At 38.4% G+C, this 21,473-nt stretch overlaps 1 protein-coding gene and 1 long non-coding RNA gene across 4 annotated transcripts in view; one reads left to right on the top strand and one right to left on the bottom strand.

Moving 5' to 3' along the window:
* GPR155 (G protein-coupled receptor 155) overlaps positions 1–14,541 on the bottom strand; it is a 48,677-nt gene extending 34,136 nt beyond the window's left edge. The window contains exons 1-3 of one of the 2 annotated variants that reach the window (XM_058713533.1): positions 14,238–14,541; positions 9,066–9,562; positions 611–1,010 (exon numbers count right to left, since the gene is read on the bottom strand). In XM_058713533.1, coding sequence (XP_058569516.1) covers positions 611–1,010; positions 9,066–9,531 — 866 coding nt within the window. In that variant the 5' untranslated portion in view covers positions 9,532–9,562; positions 14,238–14,541. The remainder of the gene's footprint in view (positions 1–610; positions 1,011–9,065; positions 9,563–14,237) is intronic. The other variant, XM_058713527.1, reaches the window with a different exon arrangement.
* A 21-nt stretch (positions 14,542–14,562) lies between these two features.
* The window catches only part of LOC131502695 (uncharacterized), a 126,596-nt gene continuing 119,685 nt past the window's right edge, over positions 14,563–21,473 (top strand). The window contains exons 1-2 of one of the 2 annotated variants that reach the window (XR_009257123.1): positions 14,563–14,840; positions 18,215–18,393. This is a non-coding gene — a long non-coding RNA (uncharacterized LOC131502695). The remainder of the gene's footprint in view (positions 14,841–18,214; positions 18,394–21,473) is intronic. The other variant, XR_009257124.1, reaches the window with a different exon arrangement.

Below are 21,473 nucleotides of genomic sequence, written 5' to 3'. Positions count from 1 at the left end.
GGGGTAGTGTCACAGTAAAATTATGTCACCCGCACCATGAAATATAACTCCATGGCCAATGAGCTAAGTAAGCTGAAAAACTGTTGACTAAGAAACTGATAAAAGAAACTTTACCTGATAGGCTAGGATCAGAGGATTGGTAATAATCATTTGTTCTGACTTACCTATATTTAGAAAGCTCAACCATCCACAGAATTATATTTTCCCCAAATTCATGAAAAAAAAGCTTATATTCAAAATCATTGTTTTCCTCATGAGTAATAGGGTTTTAAAAGATTTAGAAAACTTAGAAATCCTGTAAAATTTCCTTTAAAAATATGATCAACTGGGACGTTAGTAGATATTAAGTAAATTTATATAAAAGTTAAAGAGAAACCAACAGTCTTCATTTTCTGTCAGGAAAATGGGAAGAATAATCTACACAGAATAAGGAAATAACTTTCCACAATATACCAACATCACATTTTCCTTCAAATCACAACTACTCAGTTAGAAGGCATTATTACTCTCAGATTATTTAAAGGAGAAAATAGTCATAGACACATCTAATGAATTGACTAAATAAGGCTTTCACAGAGGACAGTCCCCAAGTTCAGTAAGTGAAACTTACAGTTTAGCTGTGATGAGAAGAATCAGTACAATAAATGCTGACTTCTTCAGTTTCTTTATTTTTCCCACCATTGTAAGACCAAGATAAAATAGAGCTGATCCAGAAAAAGAGTTTGCAAGTCCATCAAGAAAATTTTCCATATATACAGGCACCTTTTGATCAAGAATAAAATTGAAGGCAATGCCAATGAAAACCATAAACACTATTGGGTTCTGTAAAACACGCAGAAGTCCAAGTCCTACAATTTTCACTTTGTTTTGAGAAGCATTTTGAGTGTCTTTCCACTTCTGGATTTCACAGAAGATAAACCCTATAGGGTTTAACATCATAAGAGATATTGGTGCCACCAAGTAAATGTACTGGAGATATTCTGGGTATGTAGTTTGATATAAGGCTTCAACTGCAAAACACGAATTAAAATTGTTTCAAAAATGATTACCACAGAAATGCATGAATAAATTATTCATATAATGTTTTCCATGATTAATTATAACATTTTAACTTAATCTAAATAGTGCACAATGACCTCATTAGCCTACTTTGGAAAAGTAAATTTTAATAATAAAGCTGAAAAGAAAAACACACTATATTAAATGATATTTAGCTTATAAAATGATAATCAACTTTAAAAAATTATCATTAGTGAGACCTACTAATTTTTATTATGTACAGGCTAAGAGTAGTCTCGATAAAAGGACAGAATTGTAGAATTATTAAAAGAAAACATCTAGTAAGAGATTAAACATTTAAGTAATAAGAGCAACAAGGTACTTTGGTTCCCTTGAGAGAGTTTCACTGGAGTGGGGAACTGAAGCCAGACTACAGAGGGTGGAGGAGAGGGGAGGAGACAGTGAACAAAAATATGAGCAATGAAAGGACAGAGTCCAAGCTATGGTGGAAAAGAAGTAAAGATGGGAGATGGCTCTCAGATAAAAAGCTGAGGAATCAGGGACTGGAGGTCCCTACGAAGCCCTAGAATGACAAGTAGTTGGAAGGTTAGGAGTTCAGAGTAAGTCAGATAGTGAGCTACTGAACTTAGTATTTCCCAGAAGACTAGGTCCCAGATGTGCCATGGGAATTGATGGCTGAAAGGGTGTAAACATCACTGGAGACAATGACGTCAGGGAACTGAATGGGCAGAGAACTTAATGGGTAGTTCACACAGATGCTAAAGTCAAAGATAATGGCAAAACTTGGGAGGGGAGAGGATGACAATGAGCCAGATATTAAAGTCTTCATTAAATGAGGAGGAGTGATCAGAATGAGGTCGGCAGATGACAGCAATGAGGATGAACGGTTGAGGCAGGCAGCACGAACCCCAAAGAAGCAGTTCTTGCAAAAGAGCAGAGAGTAATGGCCTGGCAGAGGTACAAGGTGCCTATGAGAACGCCACCTCTGCCTCCCATTGCTCATATAGGATGCAGGTGAAGAGAAAATAAGTGGTCTCCATTTGAGAGGAATAAGAAGGAATGAATGAATGCCTTTAGGAAAACCCAGTGTAGATGTTGAAGAATTAGGAATGAAAAGGTGATCTAAGGAATGGGAGGAGAATACAGTTGAGTACACAGCAGAGCACATTTAATTAACACAAATTCAACTATGCTCTCTTAGGAAAACAAAAGCTTCATTTTTTCCCCCATTGAGCATGTTCCCGAATGCAAACTAATCACTTCACTTGTTCATTGATGAACAACAATGCTAGAGAAAAAAATCTGGCTGTGTCAGACTTATGAGAAATGGTACAATATATACAAAGTATGTGTGCTGTATTCTGCGGGTGACTTAACAGATTTTCAAGAGTTTGACTGCATGACTTTAGAACCTAACCAGTGCATAAAATGAGTCTCCTTGGAAGGGGGTGGGTGGGTTGGATCAGACTTCAAGTAGTTTGTTGGTGGACATGAGGGATAGTGGTCCGGTTTGGGGGTGATCGGACCAACACAGAGCCTTAGAATAAGCAACCCGGTCTCCAGGCACATATTTGGCAATGAGTTCTGAAATTCAACCTACCACATATAAAGGTTGATTCATAAATGATTTGAGGTTGAGAAAGAAAGATTAAAAAAAAAATGAACAGCCACAATCACTCGCAAAGACAGAGGCAATCATGTGCAAAAATGTAAAAGATTAGATTTCTCAACTTACATTAAGATAAAGTTTCACAGGTAGGAAACTATATTTGTTTACTTACTCAGGATACATAAGTTCAGTTAATGTCATGCACCTTTCCTGTTAAAGTTACATAACTAGATTGTATAACCTTTAGAAGCCTACCTGGTTCTCATGAGCTAATACCTACTTTTTTGTAGGATTCCATTCCTTTTTTTTTTTTTTTTTTTTTTTAGCTAAGCACTTACAGAGGTCTATAATACCTCTGAAATGAAGCAGTGGCTAAACAAAACATATTTGATTACATAAAACATCACAAATTCTGTCCACTAATTTCCAAATTAGATACACGAGATCTATCTGTATCTCTTAGTGGTGTTCTTTCACATTTCATAAGATTTTATCTTTTAAGTAAAAAAAAAAAAAAAAAGCAGCACTCTTGATAACTATTTCTAGACAGCTACACTTCTACTTAGATATTGCATCTCAAAGAGAAAGGCTTCCATACCTGCTCACCACTCAATGATTAAAACAGAGAGCATATTTTGGAAAGCCTTGTATTTTCAATCTGCGTACAAGAGTTTTCCCAAGTGGCCACTAAAATGCACAAAGTGTTTCCTTTGACAACTTTTATCACACAAATCCCCTAAGTAAAGGCCTTTTTCCAGAAATTTACCATTGCCAGCATGCTTGCACTTAATCACCATAGGAAAATGGATTTTAGATTGTTTAACAAACTCAGTGCAGGGGCACGTGGGTGGCTCCTTCCGGTTAAGTGTCTGACTCCTGATTTCGGCTCAGGTCATGATCTCATGGTTCTTGAGTTCAAGCCCTACATTGGGCTCTGCGGTGGCAGTACAGAGCCTGCTTGGGATTCTCTCTCTCCTCTCTCTGCCCCTCCCCTGCTTACGGTCTCTTGCTCTCTCCCTCTCTCTCAAAATGAATAAAAGAACATTAACAAAAATAAAAACTAAGAGCTCAATACAAATTTGAGCAGCAGCCTATCATTATCTATGGCTAAGCAATGACCACGTACTTTCTTCTTTTGCAGGATCTTTTGTATTTTCTCCTCTTGAACCACTAGTCAAAAATCTCAGAATTGGATTAATGTGTTTATCAACTTATATTCTTTTTTGGTTTTTCTTGACCACTCCCTTGATCCATTTTATTCACTGTCGACAGTATCTTCTAAATCTTACCTTTCAAAACTTAGGATTTTCCCACAGTGTTCACCTTCCACGGGAATCACTCTAAAGCCTTTCTATTGGCATTCATAGTCCAGTCTCCACAAGGGGTCCCTTCCTCATGCAGCTCATCGCTCACTATTCTTTTGTGCAAAGCCTCCACCGGCGATTAATACCACAGTTTCCCCGGACAAACACCAGGGTCATAATTACAAGTTCTACACGCTGATCATCATTCCCCAATTTGTTGAAGTCTCTCTTTCCTTACCTAAATCCTACCTATAGTTTAAGGCCTGTCTCAGGTACCAATGCTTCCTCCAGGTCTTCAGTCTATATCCTGGGTCTCCTCTCTGGATGGCTCTGGCACCTTGTTTCGTAGAAGTTGTTTCTCACCACATTCCAAGTTCCCTGAAGGCACATTGTCATAACCCCCAGTCCCCAGCATGGTGCTGAACAAATCCAAAAAATATTTGCTGAATGGAATTAACATATCAATGAATGTCAAAGTTTTCAAAGTAAAAATGTATTCTGTAGGGGTGCCTGGGTGGCTCAGTCAGTTGAGCATCCAACTCTTGATTTCAGCTCAGGTCATGGTCTCATGGTTCATGAGATTGAGCTCCGCGTCGGGCTCTACGCTGACAGCTTGGAGCCTGCTTGGGATTCTCTCTCCCTTGCTCTCTGCCCCCCCACCACTTGTGCTCTCTCTCTTAAAATAGATTTTTTAAAAATGCATTTTGTAACACACAGCAATTTATATCTAATTGTTATCTCTTAAACCTGTTTCTTTTTGTACACAGGTTTTTTTTTTCTTTTTTCTTATTCCGAGTATTTATAAAGCAGATTACTATTATTTTAAACCAGTTGAACAGGTATATGAAGGCAAAAAAAAAAGGTACAATCTAGTGGGAGAGAGCAAAAAATTGGGAATGAATAAATAATTGCTAAATTACTAGAAGAATAAGGTTCAACATGGAAATTTCAGTACAATTCTGCCATTCATTTGCATAATTAAAGTTATATATTTATCTATGAACTGGCAGTGCTTTTGTTACCAATTGAAAGATGGTTTTTTTTGAAAGATGGTTTTTCAAATCTGAAAAACATATATGAAAGTAGTGAACTATACTAACAAATTCGATTTCTAATAATTATATCACTTATTAAGTTCTAATTAATTAATACTTACAAATAAGGCTCTTGGGCGGGAGGAGAGAATCCCACTATGAGGAACTAAGACAAAATTAGCCACCCACTGTGGCTCCTATTTTGATTCCTGCCAGGTTTCAATCCCTAGCAAATAACACTAAGACCCAGACAAGATCATTCTATTATTTAATGGCATATAGTTAAATGCTTCATCTCCTTTCTGTTTACAGCTCAAGCACTAGAGCATAATTATGATTAGTTGGGGTACTTACACTATCAGCATTGTTTAGAAGAATAAATTATAGGACTTAACTATGCATTATTAGTATCTTGTAATGACAGAGGTGGGGAACCTTCTGATTTGCTGAAATCAACATTTCTTCTTGGTAGATTCTTGGTTTCCTCTGAGACTCATATTTCTTAAAGTACCTTTGAAAAGAATTGTTCTAAAAATGGCAAGCTTCTCTTTTAGTCTGTTAAATGTACTGTAGCATTCTGTCACTTGAATATAGATAAATCATTTTAATGTAATTTCATAGACTGTTATAATTGTCATAATATACAGAAAAAGGAAACATGACTGTCCTTAATTTTCTTTCATTAACTTATCCACATTCTCCTGAATCACCTGTAAATTGGACTGGTATTGTGCAACAAAAGCAGTCTTTAAAAGGACATTTTTTAAAACCTATGATGCTTATCTGTTAACAAGAGAGTGGCAATATCTTGGGGGACACCACATAACAAACAGAAAGAAAGGGTCTTCTCTGTAGAGACACAGTCTTCTCTGTTTATCCTGAAAAAGTCCAGAAGGCAGATGGGCATGAAGCAGTAATAAATAAGCCCACTGGAGCACATACACAGCCCTACAGTTCTGTATCCTACCTTCCAATCTGCAGATATGTGAGAAAGCACTTTTGTTTATGCTATTGGTTTCTGGAAAGGTACTGTCTACAACCCAATGTTACAAGAGATCTTATATTATTTGTAATTTGAAAACAAAAAAGGAGAACTCAAAATTTAGAAGGATAATCATCAGTAAAATTGGACTAGCACACTGCTAGGAACATGATTATCATCAGATTCAATGATCTAGTGTAGGATATAAGGAAAACAGTGATGAAAATAGCAGACTACATTTTTGATTTGGAGATTCTGTCTTAAAATGAAAATGGAGAACCCTCTTGCACTGTTGGTGGGAATGCAAACTGGTGCAGCTGCTCGGGAAAACAGTGTGGAGGTTCCTCAAAAAATTAAAAATAGATCTACCCTACGACCCAGCAATAGCACTACTAAGAATTTACCCAAGGGATACAGGAGTGCTGATTCATAGGGGTACATGTACTCCAATGTTTACAGCAGAGCTTTAACAATAGCCAAATTATGGAAAGTGCCTAAATGTCCACCAACTGACGAATGGATAAAGATGTGGTTTATATATATAATGGAATACTACTTGGCAAGGAGAAAGAATGAAATCCTGCCATTTGTAGCAACGTGGATAGAATTGGAGGGTATTGTGCTAAGTGAAATAAGTCAGAGAAAGATATCATGTTTTCACTCATATGTGGAACTTGAGAAACTTAACAGAAGACCATGGGGGAAGGGAAGGAGAAAAATAGTTACAAACAGAGAGGGAGGAAGGAAACCATAAATACAGAGAACAAACTGAGGATTGACTGGTGGGGGGGGGGGGTGGGGAGGAGAGGGGAAAATGGGTGATGGGCACTTGTTGGAATGAGCCCCCCAAACCAAGAGCACACTGTATACACTGTATGTTAGCCAACCTGACAATAAGTTATATTTTTAAAAAATGGATAAGCTCATCTAATAGGTCTTTTTCCACTGCTATTCATTTTATAGAACACTTTTAGATATATGACTATATCCACAATACTCAGGTCCTCACATTATAATACATGGTCAAATGTATCTTTGATTCTCTCTGACATTAACGGGTTACACAGGCTAGTGAGGTCTTCTGAAGATTACATGGGCATGTTATATAACTGTGTGGCATAAGAGAATGCCCCAGGATTTAGAATCAAGAGGCCTAGGTTTGGATCTCAGTCACCTGTTAGCTGTGTGACCTGGGATAAGACAATCAAATCCCTGTAAGCCTGTCTCTTTATTTGAAAATGAGGATTACAAATATCTGCCCTACCTCAGATGAGATAAATATATGAGAAAATACTTTATAAAGTTACAAACGTTAGTTCTGTTTAGTTATGGACTTACTAATCTATGAGAGCATGAAACTATATACTTCTAGATTATAGCTAAATTAAGATAATGTAATATTTGTTAAATACTTAACACTATGATACCAAGCCACTTGTAAGGTCCTTATGCCATAAATACCTTGACAAATTTACATTATTAATGCTCCTGAAGAGATGGACAAACACGTTAACTCCTTGCTCTTTTATTTCCAGTTTTTATTTTAATGCTTGGTTCATCCTTAATTTTAAAATTCAGTATCCTTAAAGGAACACCTATATAGTTTCTATTTATAGCCCAGTCATCGAAGAGCCTACTCTCCCTCTCTCACAAACCTCCTGCTTTACTCACAGTTATTTAGTTTCGAAGATTTAGCTCCATTCCTGGTAAGCAAGATGAAGGAGGGCCAAAGGAGGAGAAAAAGGAAAATATATCCTTTTGGTGCCAGTAGTAAAATAATAACAATTTGGGGGGTGGGGAGAGTTTTAAAACTACTGAATAAGGAATCTGAAAGTTAATCGTAGTTTTCAGTTGTCTGTTTCATTACATTTCTTTCAGTCTCTGCTCAGAAGATATGCCATCAGAGACGTCTTTACTGACCCCCTCATTCCTATCCAAACAACTTTGTTTTTATGGTACTTGCCATTACTTGATATTATTTTAATTTTAATGTTATTTTCACATTAAAATGTAAATTCAATATGTACAAGAACTTTGTTGACAGGTGTATGTGCAGCAGCTGGCACAATCATTGGAACCTAACAGGTCCGTATGAATGAGTGAATGAATGAATGACTCTATCCACAATACTCAGGTCCTCACATTATGATACATGGTCAAAGCACAACATTAACTTTTAACTTAAAAATAAAAATATAAAAAGTAGCTACTAAGGAGATATTTGCTTAGTGGTAGGTGTTCTAAAAAAAAAAAAAAAAAAGGATATGTTCAAGATAACTCAATATCCCAAATTGGTATGTTTTATCAGGAAAACACACATAGAAACATAAAATTAGGCAGCCTAAAGAGTTGGAAAGGTTACGAAGGAAGAGTTGAAAAGGTAAAAAAGCCTTCACCATTTTTGTTCTTAAACAAGAAGTTAACTCAATTGAAGTAAATTGACATTTTGAATAACAAGCTCAAAAACAAGCTTTAATATAAAACAATATGTATTCTAGATGGTAAGTAAAAGTCACTCATACATTTCCACTGATAACATTTAACAATAACTATTTTTATACACACATATGTCTATCTTTTTTATATAATTTAAATCAGAATCTGATCCCTTCTGGACCTGAACTTCTTTCATGTGATTATTGAGAAGAAAAAGAATATATTAGAAAGATGATTTATAAAGTTTATTTGGATATGACTACTTATTTTAGGTCGACTCTTGAAGGAACTTCAAACTCTGAAGTTGAAGAAAGATAGAATTAATCCTAATTTAAGAAATAGTTAAGAAAAAATATGAGCGATTTTAAAATTTTATTAAAGATTTATTCCTTTTTGGGTGTAGGCACTGTGGGGTAGTACAAAGTACAGTGGTTTGGAATGAGGCTTTGTGATTTTTTTTTAAGTAAACTCTACCCCCAAAGTGGAGCTTGAACTCATGACTCCAAGATCAAGATTCGCATACTCTACTGACTGAACCAGCCAAGTGCCCCGAGAGATTCTTTTAGATATAAGAATAAATATCTATCACTAACAAATGCTTAGATACATTAAAGGATTAAATTTTGCTACCTCCTAAAATATTTGCATTTTTTAAAAGGTTGAAAAGTACAATAACTTACCTATAGGATATCCCAATGCAAAGTCATTACTTTGTGTAGCAAAAATAGGGAATAGTCCAGCTTTGCTGAATCGACTATCAGGACTGGCAACCAGTAAGGTTAAGACACATACAATGAAAAATACAGAAGCTTTGGCAATCAAGATACTATATAGGAAAGACCAATCCACATTGGAAAAATTAAGTACAACCATATTTTTGAATAATAAAGCTGGAAGTGCAAATCTGGAGACAAAATTTCCCAGTCCTTTGGCCTGTGTTGATGTTATGACATTGGCTCTTCCTGCTATGTAGCCACAAAGGACTATGCCAAAGCATTCTAGTAAGGCTGGAAAAAGCCTTGTTATTGACATTGAAGGTGGGTCATTAGTGGAATTAAATCTATGCATCACTGTTGAGGAAAAAGTTTTGCTCATATTGACTGCAATGGTTAAGTTCTCTGCAGGTAAATTGGAAAAAGAATTCATTTTCGTTCACCCTCCAACTCCAACCAGATCTCTGGAAAGAAAGGAAAAAAGATTCAGTGTGACAATAAATCAGAAGACGAATTCTAGTTGAAAGCCTACACTGGCAAACCGAGACTTATCAAATGGCCAAATATGTACACTTTCTTCAACAACCAACAGAGAAAAATTACAATGAAAAAACAGGGGAGGGGGGGCGAGAGTGTTTGCTAACGATAACCTCTTTACTCGCAATGGTGGGTCAGCTCAAAATACTTATGTTGCTGTCCTATTTTCAGTATCAGACATGATTAAGATAAGATCCACAAATATGAGAGCTGCAGTGATACCCCATGGCTCTCTCCCATGATCCACACTTGAGCTCCACCTAGTGGGTAAGAGCTTGGGGCCCACAGAGTCTCTCCTGAATGTCCACCTGCATCCAAATTCCCTGGAAATTTCAGTTCTCAAGGCTACATACTGGACAGGAGAGTACTGCCTAGCCTGTGGTCATACTTGAGTACAGGACAAGAAGAAAAATATGGTACAGTACCACATAACAACTTTATCTCTTCATCTGTGAAATGGCAATAATACTATCTACCTCACTAGGATTTGAGATGATTCAAGTCCCTTATAATCACATCTGGCACAAAGTAATCACTTAACTTTTGGTAGTATATAAAAGAGAATGAAAAAAAAAATGATGGCATCCTACCAGGCTACCCTTAGTTCCTTTTATACTAGCATCAGATATTTGCCTTCTTGAATGCCCCATAGTTCCCTTTGTGTCACAGGGACTTTGTACATGTTATTCAGTCTAAAATGTTCTCTTCTCTACCTGCCATTCTCTATGTAGTAACACCTGCTCACCCTCTAAATCATATAGTTCAGGAGTTTCTTCATCAGGTAAGGCTTCACTAACCCCATAGCCAAGTCTTTTTCAAATAGAATCAGATTCCTTACCCGTAGGCTACTTTTTGCAGTTTGTAATTACGCTATGCATTAGAGTGACTATTTGATTTATGTCTATCTCTTTCACTAACTTTAAGTGCCACACAAGTAGGGACTCTGCATGTTCTTGCTCACTGTTGTATACCTAATGCCTAGCACAGTGCCTGGCACACAGGAGGCACTAATATATTTATACTGAAATATTTACATATAAATATATATACTTATATATATATAATATATATATTATTTTGATGAATGACTAAAATATTAATCTGCTCTTAAAACTTTCACCTTTTATTTTTAATGTTTATTTATTTTAATTTTAATAAATTTATTTATTTATTTTAATATTTATTTTGAGAAAGAGACAGCATGCATGGGGGTGGGACAGAGAGAGAGAGGGGGAAAGAGAGAATCCCAAGCAGGCTTCACGCTCAGCCCGAAGCCTGATGTGGGGCTCGATCTCATGACTGTGAGATTACAGCCTGAGCCGATATCAAGAGTCAGACGCTTAACTGAGCCACCCAGGCACCTCAAACCTTTCGCCTTTTAGTGGACCAATGTTCTCTTTTAGGAACTATCTAGTTCATGGACAGAAATATATTTTTTTTCTGAATGATAAAGTATTCTAAGTTTTTCACTATAGCAACAGGCCATGACCACAAAATATGTTCTAAAATGTTCCAAAACTATTCTAAAATGTTAAAGAACACAACGTGTGTTGTAAAATGTCCTAAAGATGGTCAGAAAATGCTAAAGCTAGAAAGAATTTGTTATGCTAGCATTACAATACTTAGACTCCCTTCTTGCTGCCAGGGACACAATGAACATGAGGTTTGGGCCACTTTGCAACTAATCAGCTTTCATGAGTAACTCAAAATTAATATGGTGACAATTGTCAATTTCTAAGTGATTATTCTGGGTTAACCATCTAAAGTGGACTTATATAAGGTAGAAAGTAAAAATGCTCACGATTTCTGAAATTTACAATGCCAAGAGGTAAGTTTTCAAACACCCACACGACATCAGAAAGACTCAGATAGCAGGCCAGAGAGCAGCAACAACTAATACACGGGGTGTGGACAAGGCAATTTTCTCCGTGCTACCCTCATATGAACTGAACCATTTAAAAACCTTACATGTAATCTGGATCCAGACAAGTGTTGTTCTACCAGGATTAGATAGGAGTGGTCAATATCCACAAAACCGATAATAATCACATACTTGAAGTTTACCAAATAAGCATCAAATTATATTCTGGGAAAGCTAATGGTTGGGATAGGTACCATTAGTTGAGGTAAAGAGCTGGTAAACAAAGGTATTAAACATTTGGAGCCCCTAACAGGTGTGGACTTGAAAAGGCAATGCCAAAGAATAAGATGACAAACTTGTCCAGTCTTATGTTATTTCTTTAAAATTCCCTATATTTCTTTGCCTGGAATATTAATAACTCATACTGGTCATTACCCCTTATTTGTACCGCACTCACATATCGATGTATTACAATAATTTTTTTAACAAACAGTTTTAACTAAAATAGTGGCTGTAACTTTTAAAAAAAAAATTTTTTTTTAACATTTTATTTATTTTTGAGACAGGGAGAGATGAGCATGAACAGGGGAGGGTCAGAGAGAGGGAGACACAGAATCCGAAACAGGCTCCAGACTCTGAGCTGTCAGCACAGAGCCCAACGCGGGGCTTGAACTCACGGACCATGAGATCATGACCTGAGTCAAAGTCGGCTGCTTAACCGACTGAGCCACCCAGGCGCCCCAAATAGTGGCTGTTCAATTAAAAGAGTCAAATAGACCTGAACCCAATTTTGAGCCTTTTCACTTATCAACTCTTTGGGCAAGTTAAGGGCCCTCTCTGAACCTTAGCTTCTTCAACTGTAAAATGAGAGTAAACACTTCCTTAAAGGGATATTGTGAGGAGTGGAGATTTTATTGTTCACACAGATTTTATAAGTTCACACTCAGAATTTGTAAATTCACCCAGCTTATCACAGTAGCTTATCACACTGTAGGTCTTCAAGAAATGGTAGCAACTGCTATCAGGAATTGTGGTCCTAAGAACAGTAACAAATTAAATATAATTCATTGTCTTAGGCCAGTTCTTCAGACTTGGTATTAAAGATTCTCCAACTAAAATAGAGAGATGGGTGTGGTTTGTGAGATCGAGCCCCGAGTCAGGCTCTGTGCTAGCAGTGTGGAGTCTGCTTGGTATTCTCTCTCTCTCTCTAGCTCTCTTCCCCACCCCACCCCCTCCTCAAAATATATAAAAATAAACTAAAAGAAAAAAAAAACAATAGAGAGATGGGATGGGTCATAGGTTATCAACTTTTGTTTCATTCCAAACTAAGAGGAGTTCACTTTAATTCAGTTTGATCTCAAATAGTTTATAGCAGGGAAGGGAGAGCTCTTCATTTTCTCAAGGTGATGGTCAAATAGTTGTAGCACTGCCCATGATTAACTTTCAGTTAGTCAAAAATTAAAAGAAAAACTTTGAAAAGTAATCTGCCCCTACCCATAAAGATTCCTTTAATGTTCCTCCATATTATAAAAACAATACTTGCTAACAGAGGTAAGGTCAAAACCACCAAAAAGCACTTACAAAGGTTTCTCATCCTCCCCCCCCCCCCCCCCCCGCAGTGGGAAGAGTATATGCTCTTTAAAGCATTCTTTTAAAATGAACAGGAACCACAGCAACGGAAGTTTTTAAAAAATCGCATCCAGTCTTTTCATCTCATTAAAAACAGGGGTTGCTAACAGAACAAACAAGTTGACCTGTCATAGTAAAAGACTGCTCACTGGCCACTCACTGGGGTGGGGAGTGGAGAAATGCTATACACAAACCACTTCTAGCCACTGATATTTGGTTGACAACGTGAAGGAACCACTGAGACTGTAAACAACTGCCACTATTAAGTGAAAATGGGGAAGGGGGCTCTGATTTATTTCCAAGAGAAAGCTTTAAACTCTTAGACTGTCTGTTCTCACACACCCAATATCCACGATCCTGTGGGAAAAGCATAATATACTACGGTACTATTAAAGCACTCTTCAACATCAACAGTCACACCATCCACCCACTCCCACCTACTTGCAGAGGACCAAATGTCCTCCCTAGAGACCCAGGGTGGGGAGCGCTGAGCACTGCCTCTTCCCTTGTCAGCAGGCACAGACTTTGGCCCTCCAAGATAAGGATGTGGAGGGACCTTAACCAAACAGGCTGCCCAGAGACCAGCTGCCTGGGCAGACGGTACTGGAAACGGAAAGGCAGAATGGGGTCTGTGCCTGGGATAAAAAGTTGGTCCCTCAGCTTCCTCAGGACATGGGATTAACAACGTCGTGGTAACTGACATGCTCCAAAACGGGGTAAGGAAGAAAATTCGGTGCAGTGCTCTAGGTAGCTGGGCAGGAGCTCCCAGAGCAGATACTGAGGCCACCCCTCGGGATAAAAGGAAGAGTCCGAGAATGACAGCGTGGACGTACGTGCAATGAGGTGCTCCTCAAACTGGGGTATGGCAGTTCTGTCTGTCACTGGAGGGGACAAGCTGTCCCTTCCCCTATGTTAAATCTTCCTGGGTGGCTCCGGAGGTCCTAAAAGCGAACGCTGCGGGACAGGCGCCGACAGCTGACTGCACGCAGCCAGGGTGCCAAGGGCGGGGCACTGCCCACCTGCCCAGACCCGAGGGGCGGGGATGGGGGCACCAAGGGTACGCAAGGCCGAGCCTGGGCCGGGTAGATTCGCGTCCCGGGGCCCCATCTCACCTGCTATGTCTGCAGCCCCTGGGCCACGAGAAGGGAGTCGATGCTCGTGGTGGGCCAACCAGGGAGGAAATCACCGTCATCTCCCACCCCAGCCCTCTCCACTGAGAGCTGCGGGCTGCTGGAGGCCGACTACAGCAGCTCTGTCACGTTCCGAGAAAGTGAGATGCGGGTGTGCGGTGGCCAGGTCAGCTCCTCCCCGCGCCGGCCGCGCGGCCCCGCCTCGCCCCGCCTTTAGGCTCCGCCCCCGGCCTCAAGTCTAAGAGCTGCACCGCCCTGGAAACCTCCGAGCCTCCTGACCCCTGGACCCGCCTTCAAGCCCCGCCCCTCGCCACGAGCCTCCGAGCACACGTCCTCGGCCCCGCCTTAGGCTCCTCCCTCGCCGCGAGCCTCCGAGACGCTGGGTCTCTGGTCCCGCCCTCAGGCACCGCCTTCGGCCGCCGAGAGGTGGGGGAAACACTCCGTCCTTGGCTCCGCCCCCGCGCCGCCGGCTGCTAGCCGCCCAACTGCTAGACTCCCGCGGCGAGACTTCCGGTACTCGGCTCTCGCAAAATGGCGGCTGCGGTGGGCGCCTTTGCAGTCTCGTTTTCGTCGTTTTCAATTCAGGTGTGGAAGCATCTCGTCCTACCGCCTAACTCCCAACTTCTTGTGACCCGCTAGTTCATGTGTTGGTTTGACTAGTCATTTGATAGCACAGAGTTTAAAAGAGGACCTGGGTTAGAATCTTGCCTTTCCCCTTTCCCAAGGCAGTGCGACCTTGACCTTCCTGAATCAGAGCTTAAAATGTAGTTTTGGCACTGTGTTTAATTTAGATACAATAAGCAAGCGCCCAGTCTCTATTTGTGTTTTTGTTGTGTGGGAAAACTACATGCATATTCCCTTAGTGTAGTGAGAGGAAATTCCTTATATTGGTGGAAAACTTCCTGAGCTTGAAATGAAGTGGTCCCAAATATAGAGCTCCATTTTAAACCTGATGAAAGCTTGTATTTGTATTAGTCTTTCAGAGTCAATATTGTTTCAAATTTAAGATATTTATAATATTACATTTAATATCTCCACAGGCTCTACTTTGCATCTTTAAATTTTTTCAGTCTGGCAACTTCAGTGTCTTCCTATCATCTTGGTAGTTTTAGTGCAAAGAAACAAATTTGTATGGCTCAACTTGAAAAATCACAGTAAGCTAAGGATTGGTTAAAAGTTCAGAAAACTAAGCAGGAAAAATGAGTGGAAACTGAAACTATAGAAAAGTCATGCATTCTACTCCTGTTCTCACTTCACCTTTGTTCTCTACCTTCACTCTTAATGGCCTTATATTTTCCCTTTGAACCTGGCTACTTTGTTTTTTTTTTTTTAATCTTCTGAATATACTATCTCAAGACTAAAAGGATTTCTGTTTAGCAAGTATGAAGATTCATTCAACTAAATACATACTGAGTTTTGACTTTTAGGAGAATACATGAAGATATACCTGGAAAGGTAAGTTAAGGTCAACCTCTAGGAGGTTCCTTAGGTTGGTCTTAGAGTTTGGGCCTTATCCTCTGACCACAGTAAAACCATTAAATATGTTTTGACAGGAATGTGTCATAATGATCACATTGTTTTTGGATATGTAATCTGGAAGCTTTCCCAGGATCAGTTGAAAGACTGGAAGCAAGAAAAGCAGAAGACTTTGGGAAGAACCTAGACTCTAGGAAGTAAAGACATACATACTCTGGAGTGATGATAATGAAAAGAATGGAAATGGCCTGAGAGACATCACAAAAGGAGAAGTGAGGGGACTGGATTACTGATAAGACCAAAGAAGAGTAAAGAGATAACCCAAGTACTTACTCCATTACAGTAAGGAACAGGAATTGAGCCAGGCAGCCTCTAATGGCCTTCCTAGTTCTAAAGTTCCTTTATTTTCTATTGTTCTACTATCTGAAGATGAAAGGAAAAAATATTTCAAATGAGAGAAGCAGTTACAAGAAGAAAATAATGAATTTGATTTTAGGTCTAAAATCTAAAACCTTGATAAATTATCTAGTTCAGTCTCCTCTCTTGAAGGAGTTGTCATCATCCTCTCCATCGGAGGTCCTAGAGATTCAGCAGTTGGTCTAAGAGCACCCAGCTAGTTGGTGCAAGGGATTGGGAATGTAAGTGCTCACTGTCCTGTAAACTAACTGCTCCTGAAGGTATCAACACATGTAAGTAGAGATTGCTGATAGGCACCTAGAGAGAAAACAGAAGCTCAAGAGAAAACAGAAGCTCCAAACATGTAGTTTGGAGATACCTGTATGGAGTGGATGAGTTTTCTGAGAAGAGCAGCTTGTACAGGGAAATTCTAGGAATAAAATGTATACAGAGATGAAAGACTTCATTAAAAAATCATTCTTAGATAGGTAATTACTGAATGCCAGAAGAAAACCATTCAATTTCACTTTCATAGCTGCTAATCAGTCTGTAAGATGCTGACCTACATATACTATTAACTGAAAGAAGGGCAGAAAAGCTAAAAGTTATTCAAACTAATGGAGGGAAGCTGTAAATTAATCTTAATTCTTACTTACGAATAAACAGGACCTGTTCCTTCACACACACTGATATGGTAGGAAAAGATTCAATTCAGTAGGGAGAGAGGGAAAGGATAGGACCTGAGGTCCCTGGGTGGAGAAAACATATTGGAACAATGCTGGGAGGATCTGACCACAGCAAAGCCCCTCAGGTGTAAGGTTCCTCTTAAGAATGTAACAGACATTACCTCCTCCCCCTCAGGTTTCCCTCAGTAATTTGACAAAGAGATCTGACTAAAAAAAAGTAGACCATAAAATGGATGATCCACAAGGAAAGGTGTGGCCATAGACCACCCCTCATACACTAGAAATGAGCCAATCAGGAAACAACCAGCACCTAGAGCTATCAAGCCAATAAGGGTAGAACCTTAGGAGGAACAAAAGGGAGGGTAAAGGGGGGGAGGGGGTGACCAGTACCTTATAAAACAAGGACCCTTGCCTGTAGTCACAGGCATTCACTTTCAAATGTCCCGTCTGTCAAAAGAGCTTTCATACTATCCTTACTTTCTAATCTTGTACTTTAATAAACTTTGCCTGCTGCTCATTTCGTGTCCACCTCTTCATTCTTCGAAGCAGCAAGACAACAAACCCTAGGTATTGAGGTAAAAAAATCCTGCAACACGATACCCTCATTTCCCCCAACTCTAGTCGATCAAGATTGACAGGAGGAATAAACCAAGTGGTTTGTATAATGACAAGGGTCATGTAGGATAGATGTTGAGGCAGTGTCATATAATGTAGATTCCTGGCAAATTTTGCTTTTTTCTGTAATGAAGTAGCTCTAATTTTTTTTTTCTGATTTTGAATGTAGTAAATAATTATGAAATATTAATATAATAGAGAAAGGAATGAAGAAACTAAAAATCACAACACGTACAGATAATTTCTGTATGCTTTCACATACATTTTATTATGTAAGTACCTTTTTTCTATGCATATGTAGATTAAGAAAATAGGATCATATGATTTTTTTATATGCATGGTTTTTAATAACCTTTTAAATATAATAATGTATAATTAACATTTTTATCCATATATATAGATCTATATAATTTTTTTACCTATCAGGTATTCCCTATTGAAATTTTGAGTATGATCTTCCTTGAAAAAGTGGCACTCTGGGCCATCCATAGAGTCTTACCAAAGATGTGCAAAGAGGAAGACATGTCTAATATGATTTTTTTTTTTTTTTAGTTTCTTTAAAACTCCATATCACCTTTCCATTTCTCTTTAGGGATACATATGATTCCAGAGAAGCGATCTTCACTTTGTCTTCAGAGGTGGTGTGACTAACCTAGGCTATCCAATCAGTACTTTCCATCCCTTTGGACTTGGTGATTTAGTCAGGGTGGGCATTGGCTCTAAGGTAGTTTGATGAATGACTCTTAGGACTTTTGCTGAGAATGCTGTCTCTTGCTTGCTGGACAGGAGGAAGATACTGGTGGCCATCTTGGGACCATGAGAGGAGCTAGTCTTAGAATGATGCAGACACCAAGGAAGGCACAGCAGAGAAAAGGAAACAAACGGTCCTTGATGACATATTGAGTTATAGAATCAAGCTTCACTTGAAGCCATGATTACCTGAAGCCTGTGGACTTCTCATTCATGTGAGCCAATCAGTTTTCTTTATTGTTTAAGCAAGGTTGAATTGGGTTTTCTGTTACCCACAATCAAATGTGTAGAAAAAAATTCTAGAAGAAAATGTTAACAGTAAATATCTCTGAGTGGTAGAAATAGCCATGATTTTTTTTTCTGTGTAGAATAGTTCCCAAAATTTCTACCAAAAAAAAAAAATACATTAATTTTATTAAGAAAAAGCATGGAATAAGTCATAAAGTGTATATTTTGGCCATATGGAAATGGTGAACGGTACCTAATAGTAAATATTTTTCTAAAACAAATTTAAAAGCCACTACTGTATATTAAACTAGGTATACAAAATCCACACATAAAATAGAATAAGAACATTGATACCGTGCAATATATGAATTTATATAAGGCTAAGGCTTAATCTTTATAAGGTTAATCTTTATATCCTTAGATGTTCCATAAATGGTTTTTCAATGATTGACTAACCCAAATGGCCTACCAGCTATCAGAATGTTAAAATGTTCTTTTATTCAATGGGAACTATTTGATATAAGCAACTGTCATATAGCTTTTTTATAATAGCTGGATTTCTTATTTTTTCCAGCTTTTCCTTTGGCCCAGGTTTATAGCCTTATTTAAATATTCTCCCAAATTGTGGGAGTTTTTTGGTTACTTTAAATGCTATAATTAAATAATTTAATTTCTGGACTATCAAGCTAAAACCCTTAAAAGTACCTTTTAATACGCACATATAAAAAAATATACACATACATATATTATGTATGTGTGTTTGTGTTTTCGCAATTACATAATAACTACCCCCCTTTCAATCTGCTAGTAAAATATTCATACAGAGCTACCAGGTTGGTGTACACGTGGAGGTGCTGGGAGAGTGGCTTTCCCAGAAAGGGCATGGAGCTTGGCACCCAGTCCCACATACCTTGTCTTATGCCTCTCTTCCAATTTGGATGTTCATCTGTATCCCCCTTTATCATATCCTTTTGTAATGAACTGGTAAATGTAAAAAAATATATATATTATATATAACATATATATATATGTATATTTAAACCAGTGAGGAAAGTGGAATGTAAACCTCTCACCTTGTTATTGGTCTTATTTACCTTGGGTAAGGCTCAGATGTGGTTAAATAGGCAGAGGCTTTTTCTGGGCAAGCATTTAAAAAGTTAAGCAGGAAAAGGATAAAACCAGAGTTACTAGGTTATAAAACTGAAAGCTAAACTACTTAGGTAAGATAGGGTGCAGAAATCATACAATAAAAGCATGATGGCTTTGGAGGTCCATCCAACAAGAAGGACTTAGCTTCTTGATACTTGTGGTTTTGTTTCAACCACTGTTTTGTTGTTGTTGTTGTTAAGGGGTTAGAGATCAGAAACATAAAAATGAAAAACAAAAAAATTACACCTGTTTTTATTACTAGTTTGCTCATTTAAAAATGTTCTCATAGACAACATTTATTTTATAAACTATTATTAAAGAAAGACTCATAAGTGTGTAGAGAATTTTGTAATCTAAGTAATCTCTAAGATGAAAACCTGTAACTCTAAGCAACTTTGTAAAATATAAAGAGGAAGTGGAGAAAACTTCAGATTTAACTTTGATTTTGGAGTAAGAAGATCTTTGATGCTCGTTAATAAATGGGTAGAACCTTTACTTGACACATCCCCAAAGGCAAGGGAATTAAAAGCAAAAATGAACTACTGGGACCTTATGAAGATAAAAAGCTTTTGCACAGCAAAGGAAACAACCAACAAAACTAAAAGGCAACCAACGGAATGGGAAAAGATATTTGCAAATGACATAATGGACAAAGGGCTAGTATCCAAAATCTATAAAGAGCTCACCAAACTCCACACCCGAAAAACAATCCAGTGAAGAAATGGGCAGAAAACATGAATAGACACTTCCCTAAAGAAGACATCCAGATGGCCAACAGGCACATGAAAAGATGCTCAATGTCACTCCTTATCAGGGAAATACAAATCAAAACCACACTCAGATCTATCACCTCACGCCAGTCAGAGTGGCCAAAATGAACAAATCAGGAGACTATAGATGCTGGTGAGGATGTGGAGAAATGGGAACCCTCTTGCACTGTTGGTGGGAATGCAAATTGGTGCAGCCACTCTGGAAAACAGTGTGGAGGTTCCTCAAAAAATTAAAAATAGACCTACCCTATGACCCAGCAATAGCACTGCTAGGAATTTACCCAAGGGATACAGGAGTACTGATGCATAGGGGCACTTGTACCCCAATGTTTATAGCAGCACTCTCAACAATAGCCAAATTATGGGAAAAGCCATTATGAAATGTCCATCAACTGATGAATGGATAAAGAAATTGTGGTTTATACACACAATGGAGTACTACGTGGCAATGAGAAAGAATGAAATATGGCCCTTTGTAGCAACATGGATTGATCTGGAGAGTATGATGCTAAGTGAAATAAGCCATACAGAGAAAGACAGATACCATATGGTTTCACTCTTATGTGGATCCTGAGAAACTTAACAGAAACCCATGGGGGAGGGGAAGGAAAAAACAAAAAGAGGTTAGAGTGGAAAAGAGCCAAAGCATAAGAGACTCTTAAAAACTGAGAACAAACTGAGGGTTGATGGGGGGTGGGAGGGAGGGGAGGGTGGGTGATGGGTATTGAGGAGGGCACCTTTTGGGATGAGCACTGGGTGTTGTATGGAAACCAATTTGACAATAAACTTCATATATTAAAAAAATATATAAAAATAAAAACAAAACAAAATAAATGGGTAGAACTTTTGAGTAAATAACGAGCTCAAGAGAAATCTAACACCTCTTCAGCACAACAATTAAGCACAAACGTCAGAAACATTCTCCCAGTAGAGTATGTATTTTAAGGAGTTCTTGTCCTCTTCCTTCTTTTGATGGACAGGTTCTCTATCTGTGTTGATTTCCATAGTATCCTCAGTGCCTGGAACAGTGCTTGGCACATAGCAGACCCTTGATAAATATCTGTTGACCTCCTAACTATTGGAATGCCAGCTGTATAAGTTTGTAAAGTTTCTGGTTTTAGAGAATCACTTCAAAGGGAAACATCTGC

Source organism: Neofelis nebulosa, chromosome 2 (assembly GCF_028018385.1).
Source record: "Neofelis nebulosa isolate mNeoNeb1 chromosome 2, mNeoNeb1.pri, whole genome shotgun sequence".
NCBI classification, from domain to species: Eukaryota; Metazoa; Chordata; class Mammalia; order Carnivora; family Felidae; genus Neofelis; species Neofelis nebulosa.
This window is presented reverse-complemented; position numbering and strand designations above follow the sequence as displayed.